Consider the following 16780-nt stretch of genomic DNA (forward strand, 5'->3'; position numbering starts at 1 on the left):
ACTCCTGGTAAAAAAATAAAATAAAAAAAAAAGCAGGAAATGCTACTCAAGATATCACTGTATCACAATAGAAGGGGCCCTTCCAGTAGACCAGAAGGAAATGCTGAAGCTTTTCTATGACTGCCAGGAAGATCAACAATACCTCATTTAAGAAAAAAGAAAAAAGATGAACTGAGCACATCGTGTACAGCAGGGGAAGTGGGTGGGAAAAGAGAAGTAAGGTGAAGAGAGGAGCAGGTCTTGAAAACCCGCTAAGTGCCAAATTTAGATGCCAAGAGCTGTAATAACTTTTGGCACAACTTCCTGCCATTCACCCAGCTCCAGCAGAGGCCTTGGGGTACAATCTAAAGCGGGCTGATAGCTTAGCCTGCACTGCCTCAGCACAGCTGACTTATTCCTTTAATTGAAAATCATCTTAGCAATACAACAGGGACGGAGAGCACATCCTCGCTCATTACAGAGCCCTTTCACAGAGAATTTCTCAAACAGTGGTCTGGTGTTATTTGTGCTGGTGCACGAGTATCTGCACTGACTCTGCAAGGCAAACCTGCCTGCACTGTGCACACACATCCCAGGAGCTTTCGAATGAATAAGGGCTTTTTGAAACACGTTCTCTTCTACTCAGTAACCGGAAAATAATCTTAAAGATTTGCTATTCTACATGATATCATGACCAGCAATACCAATTCTTAAACATTTTGTTAAGCAATAACAACAGGTCACATGGCTGTATTTACTCCATCTGCACACAAAATAAACAGGATGATGAAGCAGCCGGTAGAATCCACAGAAATGGGCCTTTTGCACAGCAAGTAGCCAATTATTTTCAGCCCAGCGTTACTTCTCTTGTGAAAGGAAAGCCGCTGATCGCATAATCACCTTCAAATATTTAGAGAAACTCTGCAATTGACTCAGTTTACTTTGAAACGTCTTTGCTGGCACTGTGTGACACAGAACTTGACCTTCATCTGGTTGTATCTACAGAATCTAGCGGTGCTAGCAGAGAAGGATGAGAAAAAAAACAAACAAAAAAAAAGACTTGCAACAGGAAATGCCTTGGACTGGTTTTTCATGAGGTTATTTATAATCATAAGGCTGAGACTGTGTTTCATCAAAGCAGATGAAATAATTCAGAGTAGCAATGCATCAAAGAGCTGAAACATCCTCAAAAAAAAATAAAAGGGAGAGATCAGGAAGATCAGTGACGGGAGCAGCTGCCTGAAATAAACTAAGATTTAACATCAAAATGTCAAACATTCTTAGGAACCTGATTCAAGCATTCTTGCACAGGAGGAATATCCAAAAGACAAGAAGTCAAGACGCCGCGACATCAACACTTAACTCCGTTGTTGCTGAAGAATCCATTTCATTTCAATAGGACTGAACTTCATGCTGTATTTCACAGAACATGTACAACTCTGAAGTTCTCTGTAACCTCTTTTACTTATTCTTTGAGCTCTATAGACAAAAAAAAGTGCCATCTTGATGAGCGTAAGGACACACACAAGGCAGGACAACTTCACCTCCGTTACCACCTCTCTTGCTCAGCCCAGCGACGTATCGGCGGCTGATTGACTTCGACCCCCTTTTCCCCCTCTGTACTTTCACGTGATGCGCAACGAAGTCACATCAGTCCAGGTTTGAAAAGGCATGTGTGAAAGAGGCTATTCAATTACTGCAATAAATGATGTGAATCAACTTCCAGTATGATCCACTGAACCCTGATTGTTTTATTCACTCAGAGAAAACGACAGAACAAACAGTTCATTGGGCCTCAAGATTAAAAGCTCCTTTTGTGATTGACGAGCCCCGTCTGAAAGGTCATAGGATTCTACCCATTAACAACATCGCTTTTTTGGTCTTTCATATCTACACATTAACCATGGAACTTTGGCTAACACACCACAGAAGCGGAGTGAACCTGACATCCACATAAACAGCTGAATTGGCACCCGTAGGCATAATCATAGACACTCTATCGTTCATATTTTGATTCTCAGATGCATATAGCAAGGTGCAGCAAAAGCATGTGGCACGCAGAATAGCTGCTTCCGTTGCCACGTCTGCAGGGCAGTATATATTTGTTTATTTTCTGTCTTTCGTTGGTGACACTGTAGATTAAAGGTGATGCTTGTGGTTTCCAAATGACTCACCATCCACGTTCCAAAAATATGGACAGGAAACAGGGGGGGGGGCTTGCAGAGAAACAATGGCTCTGCTATTCTGCCAGTAAGATCAGTTAATCTTCCAACAACCTACTTGTACTTTTGTGGTTTTAGGTATAGTCCATGTGCCGTATAGAATTTAGCATTTTAGATACATATTTAAAGAATTAATACATTTAAAATTATGCGCATGGCCACTATTTTTAGTGTCTATCATTATCACTTAAGACTTAACACATTACAGACGAGCTTTTGCAAACAGGTCAGAATTAGTTGCAAATATCAAATGGCTGCTCTCTATTAAAATAGCCTGGCAGAACAAATATTACCACCACGGTGAGCAGTCAGTGCTGTTTATCAGAGTACATTAAATGTCTTTCGTTTTGTTGGATGGACAAAATGGGACATTTCATAATGCAACTGTGGGCTTAAGGGGTTTTTTTAAGGCCTTTTCCACTACTTTCATTTATTAACTAACCGAGAAAATGCATTGCAGGCTAAATGATTGTGGAAATAATTGTAAGCTGCAACCCTACAGTGGGAATGAAAAAGCGTTTTTTGAACACCTTTCTGGAGGCCTATGTGTACGAATCAGATGGATGTGAGTAAATCTAATTGACCAGGTAGTATTGATAACCCCAAGCAAATAAAGAGAAATAGCTAAGTTTTAGTGGTCAGGTAGAAGTGGTAAAGGCCAGATGAAAAATTCAGTTCATTAATCTGTTCTGCTTTCGTATACAAAATGAGGCTGAGTTGTCAGCTACATCGGTGAGACGTCCTAATCTAAATCCCTAAAGGTTGGTCACAAAGTAAAGCTGCCACTCACTTGAATCTAAAGCTTTCTCTGGAGACTCTTCTGACTTTATCAAGTATTTAGCCAGACGTACACACACACACACACACGCACACGTATATATATATATACACAAACACACAAAAGGCCATTTCATCAAATGCCAGCCACACTGAAAGTCTGTCTCTCGCTGCTCGCAGCAGTCCCAAGCCCGTCTGCGACCACAATCGCTGACTGACACCTCAATTACAAGTCTCTAAAACTACCAAAGGGACATTTTAAAGGTGACAAATGCAACATTAATATGGACTGCAGCTGATATTAGTGTTGACAGTTTTATAACCTGAGCAGCCGCAGTGATGTTGTGCTCTGGGAGTTTTGGTTTGGTGTGAATCTCAGGGTGGGATTGGAGGACTCAAAACCAAGTATGACTCAAAAACATACCTCTGAGTACGTTTATGTAAGCAAAATAATATGCTGTGTGGGGAATTTTCATTTGGGAAGCACATTTCCCCAATGAGCTGCTTCTTTAAGCCCATGCTTGACTACACTCACCTACTGGCACATCTTTAGCTCAGCTGCAAGCTCAACATTCTCATGAAATAAAGCCTCAACTACAGTGTTTGACTGATGTAGAATACTCAATACAAGCTGAGCAAGCTGTTCAAAGCCAGTTACTGCCCTCCAAGACTGCTGGTCCCACGGGCAGCTGAGCCGTTTATTCTGACTCCCATTAACACTGGCGTAGCAAAATGCCAAGATGAAGTTCATGAAAGACTATGTTGAAAGTGCAACTCAAATGTGAAAATAGATATGGAAAGTTTACTGGTGAGCACAAACTGGGCAGTTAACACTGATTTCTATTTGAAAACAGAACGATGTGAAGTCTGGACAACTCAGGCTCCTTTCCATCTGATTTTCATAACTTAATTGTTCCCAAAGGTATTTCTCCACAGTCGTACAGAATTAAGAAGTCAATTGTGCTCCAGAAGAAGTCATTTTCTCAAAGTTTAAACATGGAACTACATCAGTGCTGTGCTGTCAACACAAACAGGAACACAGGTCACTGTAATGGGGTCATCACAGACGTTACTAAAACTCTATGCTTGCTGCTGTAATGCACGTGTGGATTTACAAATTACAACTTCAACTCCTCCAAAGGTAGCAAGCCTCCTTAATCGTTAGCACTTCAGTGCTGTGTGGTTCTTTCGATAGAAGGGGTGTCAAAGACCACATGAAGAGCATGCAGCCTTCACTTCATAGAAGTTGCAAAAACCAGATACGCACACGTGGGAAAGTCTGTATGTGGTCAAGTGCTGCTCTTACACTGAGGTACATTAGTTGTGTGTTGTTCTGCAAACAGCTGACTGATGTGGTTTTTCATTAAAATGGCATCACACACACACACACACACACACACACACACACACACACACACACACACACACACACACACACACACACACACACACACACACACACACACACACACACACACACACACACACACACACACACACACACACACACACACACACACACACACACACACACACACACACACACACACACACACACACACACACACACACACACACACACACACACACACACACACACACACACACACACACACACACACACACACACACACACACACACACACACACACACACACACACACACACACACACACACACACACACACACACACACACACACACACACACACACACACACACACACACACACACAGTCACTTTACAAGGAGAGCAATAGAGAAGACCCAATGCAAGGTCCCGATTCAAACAACATGTAGAGCAAAGATTGCCTGATTGTGCAAACTGGAGTGCAGAGCTGGAAATAAAAATTCAACATTTCAGGTTTTCAGAAACATCACAGCTGGCATCTCATTTCTGTAAGCTCGAGGTGGCCCGTTTGGTTTATTTTCTTTATTTATTTATTTCACGATGGTAAAACTTTGACTTACTGTTCTGGAAAAAAATCTGGTGCCAATAAAGTTTGGTAGATTGTCGTTTTGGTGCGAGATTGCATGTGGCCACGGGGGTTGGGGGCAGGGAGGGAGGCGCAGATTGGGTTGGGAACCTTTGCTTTAGATTGCAAATTGTCTGTGTAGCTCAATAGGTCACATAAGGGCATCAGTAGTGAGAAAGCCTTGGGTTTGATTCCCAGGTGCATCTTTGTTTCATTTACATTTTCATTTTCCTTTTTCCCCCTCAATCTGTAAAGAAAAATTTGCACTTTTGAGCCACTGTCCATTGGGAGGTTGGCAGCCTGCTTTTCACTTGTTAGCTGACAACTGCTCTAAACAGGACACTTTATACATTCACAATGAAACACATTTACTGACTGACACCATTTTCAGAGCAGTTTTGACACAACAGGCAAAAACATCAGGGTCCTTATCATTTTGAATAAATCATTCCCTGTGATTAACGTTGCCTAGATTTGAGTTCTGCATTGTCAGAACAGATTCATAGTTTCCTTCCAACTTATTTCTCATTGGCAGACTACATTATACAATGCTTTTAGAATACGCCAGTTAGTTACAAAAATTTCTGCCAGCTCATATAAAGAGACAGTTGAGAGGATTGCGTATATGAATTTAAACAAGCTCAATCTAAATTATGTAATAACACATGTCTGCATCAGTGACCTTTGTTCACACAGACGTATTACACACCATTAACCATCTGTCAAGCAAGCCAGAGCTGCACAGCGGGACTTATATCAGACAAAGGCCCAAGCTGCTCGGCATGTCTACAATCAATACTGAGGGAATGGACAACAACAGTCTATGTAGCCAAGTAAGAGGTACAACCCGCACGTCTCGCTGTCTTCGCGTCTCGCTGCCTTCGTCTCCCGGACAAAAAAGGAACATCGCACCCTCTGCAAGTATCATAAAGGGTGAACACATCTACATGTGTCAACTATCACCAAAAAAAAAAAAAAGCTCTGTGAAGTAATACTGTGTCACCGCCTGCCACCACCACCACATTTATGTAAAGTTTCTAAGCAACCGTGATTTCATTACCGTTCAGCTGAGGGCAGGTTTTTTTTGGCACTGACATGGAGCATATCTATTGGTGTTGAGTGCTTAAATCGCTACAGGTTCATAATTTTGGGTTCTGCAATGAAACAACCCCAAAAAAAAAGACTTACAGCAAACATGCAGGCTTAAGATTAATGGTTCCGTTTGTGAGCACCACCTCTCTCCAGAGGTTGCTGTATAAACAAAAATGTCTGCTGCCCTCAAATGGTGACCTCACAGGATAGTGATTCATTCTGATTCACGGCGCTCAGTTTCTGTCACGCTCCAGATTCACTGGACCTTCTCATGTTTTGTTGCAAAGGTTAAACATTCCAGCTTAGTAGAAACCACTGTTAAAAAAAATCTAACTTAATCAGCAATGTAATTCATAGAAGCAAATTAGATTTCCAATCTAAAGTTAACTTGTTCTATTCTGCTCTCAATCTCCAGCCCAACTCAACCTGCCTGATGACAGCAACTCTAAAAACAAGATGTAGAAAAGCCCTGGCATTGTCTCAGCGGTAAGCCAAGATGGAATAATGTGCAACCACTTAGCTATGCACAGATTAAATAGGCCAGTTGTCATTTGTCTTAGCCACCATCTCACAGCAAGCCATTGGGAGCTGTACTATTAGAACTGCCTCACCAACCAGCACGGCCCAGAGTTAATATACAATTCCCTTTCAGAATGAATGAAAGCAAAGTGACCTACAAGGACAAAAGAAGAGAAAGACGTAAAAAGTTTCATGAGTACCAAGAAAAATGAGAGTTAATGATCAGCACATCTGAATTTCTAATGATTTTTGTTGAGAAAAAAAACTATATACCCCACTATATTCACACTGTACACCATGGGTATAAATCCTTAAATCTTAAACAGTAGCCTAACAGGCAGCCTGACAAGATTTATAGATATTTATGGTGGGGAGGCTGACAGAAAGAGGAAGACGTTTTGTTTATAGATCTGCGGGGCAGCTCAATAACTGCAGCTCGGTCGTAATAGATGAGGAAAAAAATAATCTCAGCGAGATGAGGTCCCAGGTGCTGGACGGATTCATCTTTCTGCATGCATACAAAAACAAATACTCCAACACCACAATGCAAAAAGAAAATTGGAATTACTGATGTTAATGCTGTTCAATCTCTAAGTAACCGCTCAAAAGAGTTGCACAGCTCCTGTAAGCAGCCCTCAATAAAAGCACCTCTCACCGTATACAACTCATAAATACTGGGCACCACAACAAAAGGAAACAAAGACAAAAAGAAGGGGGGAAAAAGAACACTCCCACCTCCCTGTGCATTCTTTGCACGCTTCAGAAATGCAGCCAGACTGAAGCGAACAACACAGACATTTTCATTTAAATAAAACAAAACATTCTGCTTGTCCTGACAACATCTCTGCCCTTTTAATAAGCCGCTTTATTTTACTGCAGCGTGAACACTTCAATCAGCTCTGCTGTATTTCTAAGACAAAGTTCATGCACAGAAAGGGAAAAAAAATCAGAGGGCTTTTTCAAAGGGTTCGAACACACCGAGCTGACAATCAGCTGCAAGGAACGTCTGTGGCCGTCCGTGTCTGTTGTCTTTTAGGTGTGTAACTCCTCCCAGCTTTTTCAGGCAAATTATGCTGTTAAATAACAGTCTGGTCGGGCCGTGAACAAGATCACGCTGAATGACTCTTCAGTTCTTACGTGTAGCAGTTTAATGCTCCATATAGCACACAAGTACAAAACAATCCACATGATGCATTAGCTGAAAGTGAAATGTGCATTTTTGTGTAAAAACTCAATAAGTGAACCAATAATGAACTGACCTCTACAAACATTGTTTTGTTTATGCTTTTCCCTTAATTAATCATTTTTAGACTCCAGCTTTGTACAACAAAGTTGTCCTCTTGAGCACCTGTCCACTGTAAGTAAGAGTCAGCAGTGGGATTTTGTTTTTGCCGTGTGCGTCCCCAAATCTGCTGACATAAACAGACACAGCATCACCACTTGTTCTTGTCGTCATTTTGGTGTATAAGAGCCTTAAAAGTCAGCTGTGTGCTCAGTAATGCTGAATGGGTTGTGACGACAGAAGTGATAGTGAAAACACGCTGCAGGGAGGGGCTGCAATGACAACAGGAACACTTTCTCCCTTTTTGTGACTCCAGACAACATAAAAATAAACATGAAACACCACAAATATTAGAAAAAAAGAGAACTGTTCTCCCATAGTTCACACCAAATAACCTCAGCAAGGCCTTTATGTGCAGGATAGAATATAATGTGGGCATTTCTATACATATGGTTAGAATTTATGAAATAACCAAGACTGCATTTTAATTGCAACCACACTTCACTTGTTCGCTTAGTGCACTTGTGGCTGGGAGATTGTTTTCTTGAGTGCAGAGTAAAGGCTTTACAAATGACTTACGGCCTGAGTCAAGAGAAGACTGCGCCTCTATTTTCTGCTCCCAATGTGTCAGTCACTGCTAACCTGTTCCAAATGGGAGCCCTCTAGGGTTGTCTGCCCTGTTGGTCATCAGTCTGCCACACACCAGTTTAAAAATATGAATCATAGCTGTGCCACAGCTAAAATGGAGAGCTCTGTGTGTCCCTTCAGATAAGCTGCCAGTCTGTGATCTGACCTCCAGGAAGCAGCATTTCCTCTTCGGCCAAACCTAAAACTGTGAGCTGGTGAAAGAGTAAACACTGTCCACATAAATGTCCATGTCTCCTCTTCTGAGCAGTTGCTATCATAGAGAATTTAAAGTTTAACTTCAAAGAGAAAAGCATCAGTGAGTGGAAGAATTTCTCATGAGAGCTTGTGCTCTCATGGGCAATCTGTGTCACGGTCTGTATAGTTATGTATGGATTTCATGTCTCTTGCTTAGTTTTCCCTGGTTTACTTTCCAGATCTTGTCGAAGAACAGCAAAATCCCAATGAAACAGAATTAATGAGACAACACTTGAAATTAACATAAAAAACGTATTTCCGGTTAACTCAGCACAGATGCCAGGGACGGCTAAAAAAAATAAATAAATAAATAAAAAAAACTCTCAGAGGCCTTGTTGAATCACTTTTGAGGCGCCACAAGAATAATTAGGCCTAACAACTCCTTGTCCTTATGATTTATGCTGAATTGATTTGCATTTGTCAAAACGACTGCAATGAAATTAGCTCAAACATATCGTGCTCAGTGAACATCTCTTTATCAGGGGTTAAGAAATACAAGTCTGGTCCTAATCATATTTTTTCATTTGGAGTGAATCACAACAGTGTTTTTTCGAGTGTGAGTACTTCTAGAATGCTGGTGTAGTATTTGATTTTGGCTGAGAGAAATCTGAACCCATGCATTCTGAAAATGCCACTGGAACTGAAGACATTGCTTAAAGGAGGAAATCAGACTAATGCCTCAGGGTAATAGTTGCTCTCACAAACAATGGAGACAGCAATAAAGTGACTGCTGCCTCTGGTAAGACTTTGAGGATTATAGGGGCATTATGAACCAAAGTTTCCAAAATCAAATCAGCACACGTCTCACCAGATGGGAAAGAAAAAGCTTTCAACCCAGCTCCAAGAATGTCTGTAACCAGTGTTGTGCATGACCTCGCTAAAAATGAGCGTGTTCATATTTTCAGACATATTTTTGGACAGATGTGTCCAAACAGTCCTACAAAAAGCCTAACAATGCCTTGGGTCCAGTAATGACGCAACACATTGATCAAATGCTGATTGGTCGAAGGTTAGCTTGAGCTAGAGCAAGGAGGGGCCCGTCTACAACCAAAAGAAAGAGTACAGTAAGTGGTGCGAAACCATAAATGGCACAGAAGCACAGTTAAAAGCACAGACAACAGCTGCACTGGACAATCTGCATCATCTCAAAAGATTGTTTCATTTCATCACAAAGCATTTTTATGCTCACTTTGACTTCTGTGTTTACCACCGCAGAGCAGAGCTAGAGGAACAACAACAATGCTAATATAACTAAGAGCAGCCTACAGCTCAGACTGTTCCAAATATTCATGAGACTCCCCTCAAGTGGCAACAAAATGTACAGAGTATACAGAGATCTATAAGCAACCCTTTTATCATGCCTGCACCCTGAGAGATGTGCTTCCGTGGAAGCCACAGACATAAATATTGTATCTACAACAAATGCTAACTGCATTAAGACAAGATATGTGTAGTTAACTACATGTGTAGGACTGTACATTGTCGAAAGGTGCATGGTAATTCGCATTCAAATAGGCAAATGCAGAGGTATGCATGCATCTGGTTAGATGTCCGAGGTGCCCATGTTCAAGTACACAGTACAATGCACCATACCGGGAAGATGATTCAGAGGAGATCAACAACTATACTTTAGGCAGATCGATTAGTCACAAGCCCCTTTTAGCTACAGAAATAAAGCACAGAAATGAACAACCGATTAAAATGTATTTATAGCTAGAGTAAGAAAATGTAAAAGGGAACTATAGAAAAAAAATACAGGAATAAGAAATTAAGAAAGTGAAAAAGAACTGATTAAGTAAGAGAGTAATTAAAGATAGGGGTATTAGCACAAATTAAATTATTACAGTTGAAAATTAATGCATAAATATCCATCTATTTCACATTCTATACCAGTTTATTCAAATTAATGGAACTTTATCAGGCTGCAGAACTTGATGAAGAGCTACTGAGCTCATTTCAGTCTTTCAAACAGTAACAGTCAATGCTCATTATCTAGTTTAGTCTTATTGAGTGGAAACTCAGGGCAAGTATCAAAGAAGCAGAGAGATACAGGTCAACACTTTTAGTCAGAGGACTCAGATTTAAACAGCAAAACAGGATGTAGGATTTCAATAATACCATAATCTACAATCACTACAATATCAATATTCACCTTTTCAATATGACCATTATCATCAATACTGACATATCACTTTTTTTTTTTTTTACATTCCACTTCTGATGTTTCAGCATGATTAGCTGTTAGTGAAGACCCCCTTCACTACAAAATAGCCACCAATGCTATGGCTAAGGATTCCTGCTTTTCTCCAAACTACCACCTATCTCTGAAAGGCAAGGTCATGTATGTTCTACATAGACCGTTTTCAGGAACCAATGCTGACTACAAGCACAAGGAGGCTGTGCTGTTACTTCACATGCGTCATGAGGAACCATTGAAAGGAGAAGCTAGCAAGCTATGAGAAGGTAGCACAAGCTAAATGGGGAAAACTGTAGAAGCAAAGCCAAGCAAGGAGCCAAAGCTCTCAGCAAGTAAAATAAGCTGTGGGCTGGTCAAGAAGCTTGCAAGCTTAGGATCACAGGGCTCTGAGCAGCCGCAACTCAGGCAAATGATTGAGACCTCAAGAGCCACAAGCTAGCCAACTCGCTAAGCCAGTTCTTGGTCTTGGTTTGCAAGCTCTGCTTCCCGAATTCCCAAATTAGTGACCTTTCACAGAGCTCTCGGCTAAACAAGTCAGGAAATTCTGAGCAGCGAGAACCCGAGGCTAGCCGAGCTAGCGCTCCCCAGCAAAGTTCCTTTTTGAGCTAGCTAAACTAGGAGCCAGACAGGTTGGGAACTCCAAGCTGAGAGTCAGTATCTGTGTATGAATTGATTGATCAAAATCGGTTAATGTGGTCGAGGTAGCTGCTATACAAAGCCTTGTTCACACAAATACTGTCATTTTGTATGTTAACAAGACCATTTATAATTACTGCAATACTCTATACTGCTGAAAAAAGAATAAAGGAGACACTTTTCCCACATACACTAACAAAACCACTGGGGCCATTATGAGAATAGTTAAATGGCAAGACAAAAGTTTTGCTGAAACAGAAATAGATGCAGAGTGAAGGCTGAGAGCATAAGAGGTCTGGCAGAGTGCTCATTAGTGCTACTTGGTCAACACATGAAGTATTAAAAGTGCAATAGCTCTGCACCCCACCAATCCTCTGCAGCCGTGATGTGTCAGCTGCTTCTCTTTCAACTAATGACTCATCCACTCTTCCATTCAGTGAACCCTGAGAGAATTGCCTCCATGATTTTTGAAGAAATTCTACTTTTAATTTATTTGAGAATGGTGAGAAAATCATTAGAGCCAGGACTGCAAACTTTCCACAGTTTCACACACACACACACACACACAACAGAAACACACACATACACCAAGGACTAGAATGAAAACACAAGTACTCATTTAAAAGCTGTAGTCTGGGCCACCAATCAAAGCTGCAGCGTAACCCGCTGAAATCATCCATCAGTCAGCATCAACAGCTCTCATATAGCTGCAAGCCATCTGTTTCACTAATGGACACAGCCAAAATGGGCTCATTGTGCCTGTGGTGGGGTACAGTACAAGCATTAAAAATAACAATCCAGTGTAATGAAAGCAAATTCAACTGGAAAACCCACGTATTGGACTGCAAAGCTGTGGGAACTTGGATGTTCCAGGGGATCCCCTGAAAAATCTGGATTAGTGCCATTACTCTATTAATCTGGCATTAAAGTCCAGCACTGTGGATGATTAATCACGATCATTCAAGTCTAATATTTCCCCAACACCCTTGACTAATCCATCAAAATTCAACAAGTCATGCTTTACAGGCTTAAACATTTCTCCCCAACTTCCCTTCATAAGGGTCATTTATGAGGTTGTTCCCTCACACACCGTCCTGCAGACAGTCGAGTACGACATCTGAAATTCAAAATGCCCACCTGATTAGAAACATGCGTACAACATGTATTTGAAAAATGGACAAAAGGCCCTGGAAATGAAGAGCTGACACAAAGTCCGACGCGCAAACGTGAGAATGACAAGAACAAAGCCAGAGAAGGAAAATAACCAAGGTCATTTACTCAAGTACTGTACTTTTTAGAAACGAGTACAATAATTCAGCATTACCATCGTATGCTAATTTATGCTTCCACTCCATTAGATTTTAGAGGATAATGTACTTTCTGCTCCATTACCTTTATTTGACAGCTTTATTTTCTCTTTACAAGTCTTTTTTCCTACAGCTGTCTTACAAAAGATCAGTGTGTAGCGGGGGTCACAATTATGATTTCCATGAGCTGTTAATAGCGCCACCAAATATTTTATTCCCTCTAAAACTTTTCACACAGTTTCAAGAAATTATCTAATATCTCACAATAACAAATAGATACGAGAAAAAGCCCAGAACCCGAGAACGGACTTGTGTATCAGTGCTTTGTTTTTCTTCTTTCATCTTTAATTTATCATGTCATGACCCGTCAGCTGTCCCTGTAAATAAATCGGAGTCTGGCTCTGTCAAAGGTTTCCACCTGATAAAACCAAGTTTGTTGTCTTCTCCCAGCTGATGTCAAGTGCTGCTCTCAGGGAATAGCTGCTTTTCTCATAAGGTCAAGTGCTCTCAGGTGGCATTTTTTGTGAATCGCCACCATATACATAAAACATATTTGGATACATGAAGTGGTTCAAATTAGCTCCACCTCCAGCAGTCAGTGGTAACAACATGTTTCAGCAGAAATCATTTTAAGAGGTCAATTAGATGAACCAAAGCTTTTGTTTATACTTTAACTACATTTTGCTGCTAACAACGAGGGTTTTTTTTTTTTTTGCAAAAGTATTACTTTTCATGCACGAGGTCTACTTGAAATTGAGTAAGTTTATGTAGCTGTTCTGATACTTTGACATGAAGAAAAGAGCAGAATACCAACAATAACCCTGGAGTACCTCAGTTAAAGTTCTGCCTTTTCTACATCGAAAACCAGATTAAATAATGTCCTTGTGGGACATTTTGTGTACTAAACTCTTAAGTATGACTTGAGTATCACTAGCAGCAGATGCTCTTTGTGATTTGTGGTCGTTTCCCTAACGGAGAGAGTGGAAGTCTCCGTCAGACTTGAGGTTTTTTTCGGGACATGTCTCCAAGCATTTGAGGAAGTGACAACAAATGATCAACCATAAAAATCGTTGTCTACGGCTCAGACTAGGCGATAAACACCTACAACCAATAAGCTCAACAGCTGATAGAAATGCGTAGACTGTAAGTAGTTCATTTGTATCGGAGGCCCTATAACACAGGAAACAGCTCTCCAACTAGGCGCGCCTCTAACAAATCCCAATCCACACACAGTCCTCTTCTTCACAAAAGACACACACACTCACAATCCTTGTTATATATTTCATGCAAACTATCGGGCAGTTACTACTCATGTGATTTGCATTCACCCGCTTAAGGCAAATCTGACCTGAAAAAAAAAAACTTAACTATGAGAACCACTCAGGCTGTCCTAATCACAATCCTTCCCTAACTTGTGCAATCTGAGAGCAAAGGGCTAGGACGAGCTAACGATGGAGCATGCAAGTTTTCTTACGTACCAACTCCATACTTTTCCTTCTTGGTAGGCACCCAGCGAGACATCCTCACTGTCGGGGCTTCCTCAACTTGTCGCTTCACCAGCTGAAAAAGCTCCAGATAGGACTTCCTTTAAAGAATGTGGACTTTTTTTTTTCAGTTTTCTCTGAGCTTTGGGGATCTGCTCCGAGCAGCCATTTTCCACCACTGACAGGACGCTCCGCAAGGGGGAGGAAGGGAACACAACTTTTGCACTCTGTAGGCGTTCATGCTGCAGGTTTCCTACCAAAGTTTCACTGCTATTTAAACTGTAGACGAAGCTGCTACACGACTAAAAACCTGAGTGGCTTAATGTTAAATTATATATTGGATATTAACCTAATGATAAATATATGTCATACAATAGTTTTATACATACATATATGTTATGTATATGTTTATACCCAAATAAAACCACTGAATAAACAAGATACGACTAAAAACACAAACAAACAAACAAAAACAGGGCAGCTCGAACAGCTCAGGGGCGGAGCCAGATGTGGCCACCGTGGTTCCTCAGCCGGCCCACGACATTGGCCACCCCGGACAATCAACAGTGAAGTCCTTCACAGGGCTACTCCTGTGTTTGTAGAAGTGGAGTTCTGAGTTGAAACTCATCGTTTATGAGTCAGTCTGACTTTGGAGTGTTAATGCAGCGTTAAAATTATTAAAAGCAACCTTCCCTTAAACTACTCCCACCTCTGCCTACCCTACCCTACCCTACCATCCCACCTCCAAGCACAAAGCAATAATAGACAGTGTTCTGAATTTAAAGAATAGTTGTTTTGCTTTTTTAAATTGTTGGGAAAAAAAGCTACCAAAACCTCTATACTAAGGACGTTTTTAATACTGATAAAGTAAACAGAAAAAACAATGATCTATATTAAGAATAAGCCCTTATACCAAGAAGTAAAACCAGTTAGAATTCAAGTATAAGTAGAGAAATAAGACTGAGCAAAGCGCTATATATCTTTGGTTTTTCTGTGTACTTAAGATGTAAAATTTTCATGACTTCTATCAGCAATCCCGGAGGATTAACATTAGATACTGCTCCTAATCTCATTTGATCAATCGAGGGATTATATAAACACAGCGTGCTGTCACATGGCTGCAAATGTAAATAACCATGACCAAAAATGAACAATATACCCTCCAGCTGTATGTCACTTAGGCAAAACAATAATGAGACATTAGTTCCTTCACCACCCCAATGACAGTAATGGTCTTAGCCTTTTTTAACCCCCATAAAAATGTTTTTGCTCCGCCACCGATTGCAATGGCAAAAAGCAGGGCTTTGAATGTAGTGAGTCCAAGCTGTAATGTCTACATAAGTTCAGCAGAGCTGAAAGCTATTGGCAAAATTACCTGCAAATTACAGTTATTATTGTACAACTACTCAAATTACACACACACCAATAAAACATACTCCTATCTCCTAAGAAACATTTTGTGAAGGTATCACATGTCAACCTCCTGATTTTATCCAGTAAACAGTAAGAACACACTCAAAGAGAGGTTGTTCCTCTTAATAGTTCAGCCACAGAATTGGAATTCATGTGGCCTGTGACCATTTCCTGCTCTTTTTTTGAGTAAAGATGAAGCTAAAAGAGCCCAGTTGAGCCTTTTTTTCTTGGTAGTGATGATCTGAATGAATAAGAGTAGTTCATCAAAGCTGCAGGTGCTAAATAAAAGACGTAAGTGTTATGTACTTGTGCAAGCATTTGACTTTTCTCATCTTTATTCATATTATTTTACACAACTGACAACTCTTCTGGTTTCATCCCATCTTTTAAAGAAGTCTCTCAATTTTTGACCCTATGCCTTTTAACTTATTTTACCTGTTATGTCGAAGTTCAGCCAGCAGAGGGGGCTGCATCTTTCAAGATTATTCTAATTTGCCAAACCAGCCCTTTTTTTTCATTTTTTAAAATATTTTATTAAAGTGTCATAATCGAGTTTGATTAAATTTGATGTTATCTCCTGAGCTGCACAGAATAAAAGATCACAAGTTGCTGTCAAATCTTTAATTCTCATTCCGTTTGTAGCTTCTCTGGTTGATAAGGTGTTTTAAAAGAAAAAAGGTCAAGGCAATGTTATCTATGATATCTACAGTATGTTTAATCTCTGTCTTTAAAAGACATATTCAGAAACTGTAATTCCTCCTTACATGAATCTGGCTTTGAAAGACTTAAAGGGACTGTCAGTGCAGTGAGAAACACTGAAATGTATTAAACATCAAAGCAACTGTCTGTTTTTTTTCTGGAAGAAGTTCACAGATCTGTGTTCAACTGGGTTTAAAGAAAATCTGCAGAAGAATCTTCCCTCTGGCGTCAACCAAGTTTTTCTGTTTTTGTAAATACTTTTCACTTGTGCATTGTGGGACATCATGTGGGTCACAGTTACTTATCCATGAGGACA

General features: G+C 40.5%; 1 protein-coding gene across 2 annotated transcripts in view; it reads right to left on the minus strand.

Moving 5' to 3' along the window:
• Positions 1-14548, minus strand: part of dock1 (dedicator of cytokinesis 1) — a 177188-nt gene extending 162640 nt beyond the window's left edge. For both annotated transcript variants that reach the window (XM_072374073.1, XM_072374072.1), the window contains exon 1: positions 14347-14548. In XM_072374073.1, the coding sequence (XP_072230174.1) occupies positions 14347-14389 (43 nt within the window). In that variant the 5' untranslated portion in view covers positions 14390-14548. The remainder of the gene's footprint in view (positions 1-14346) is intronic.
• Positions 14549-16780: the final 2232 nt, after the last annotated feature.

Source organism: Leuresthes tenuis, unplaced genomic scaffold, assembly GCF_036924035.1.
Source record: "Leuresthes tenuis unplaced genomic scaffold, fLeuTen1.0.hap1 SCAF_20, whole genome shotgun sequence".
NCBI lineage: Eukaryota > Metazoa > Chordata > Actinopteri > Atheriniformes > Atherinopsidae > Leuresthes > Leuresthes tenuis.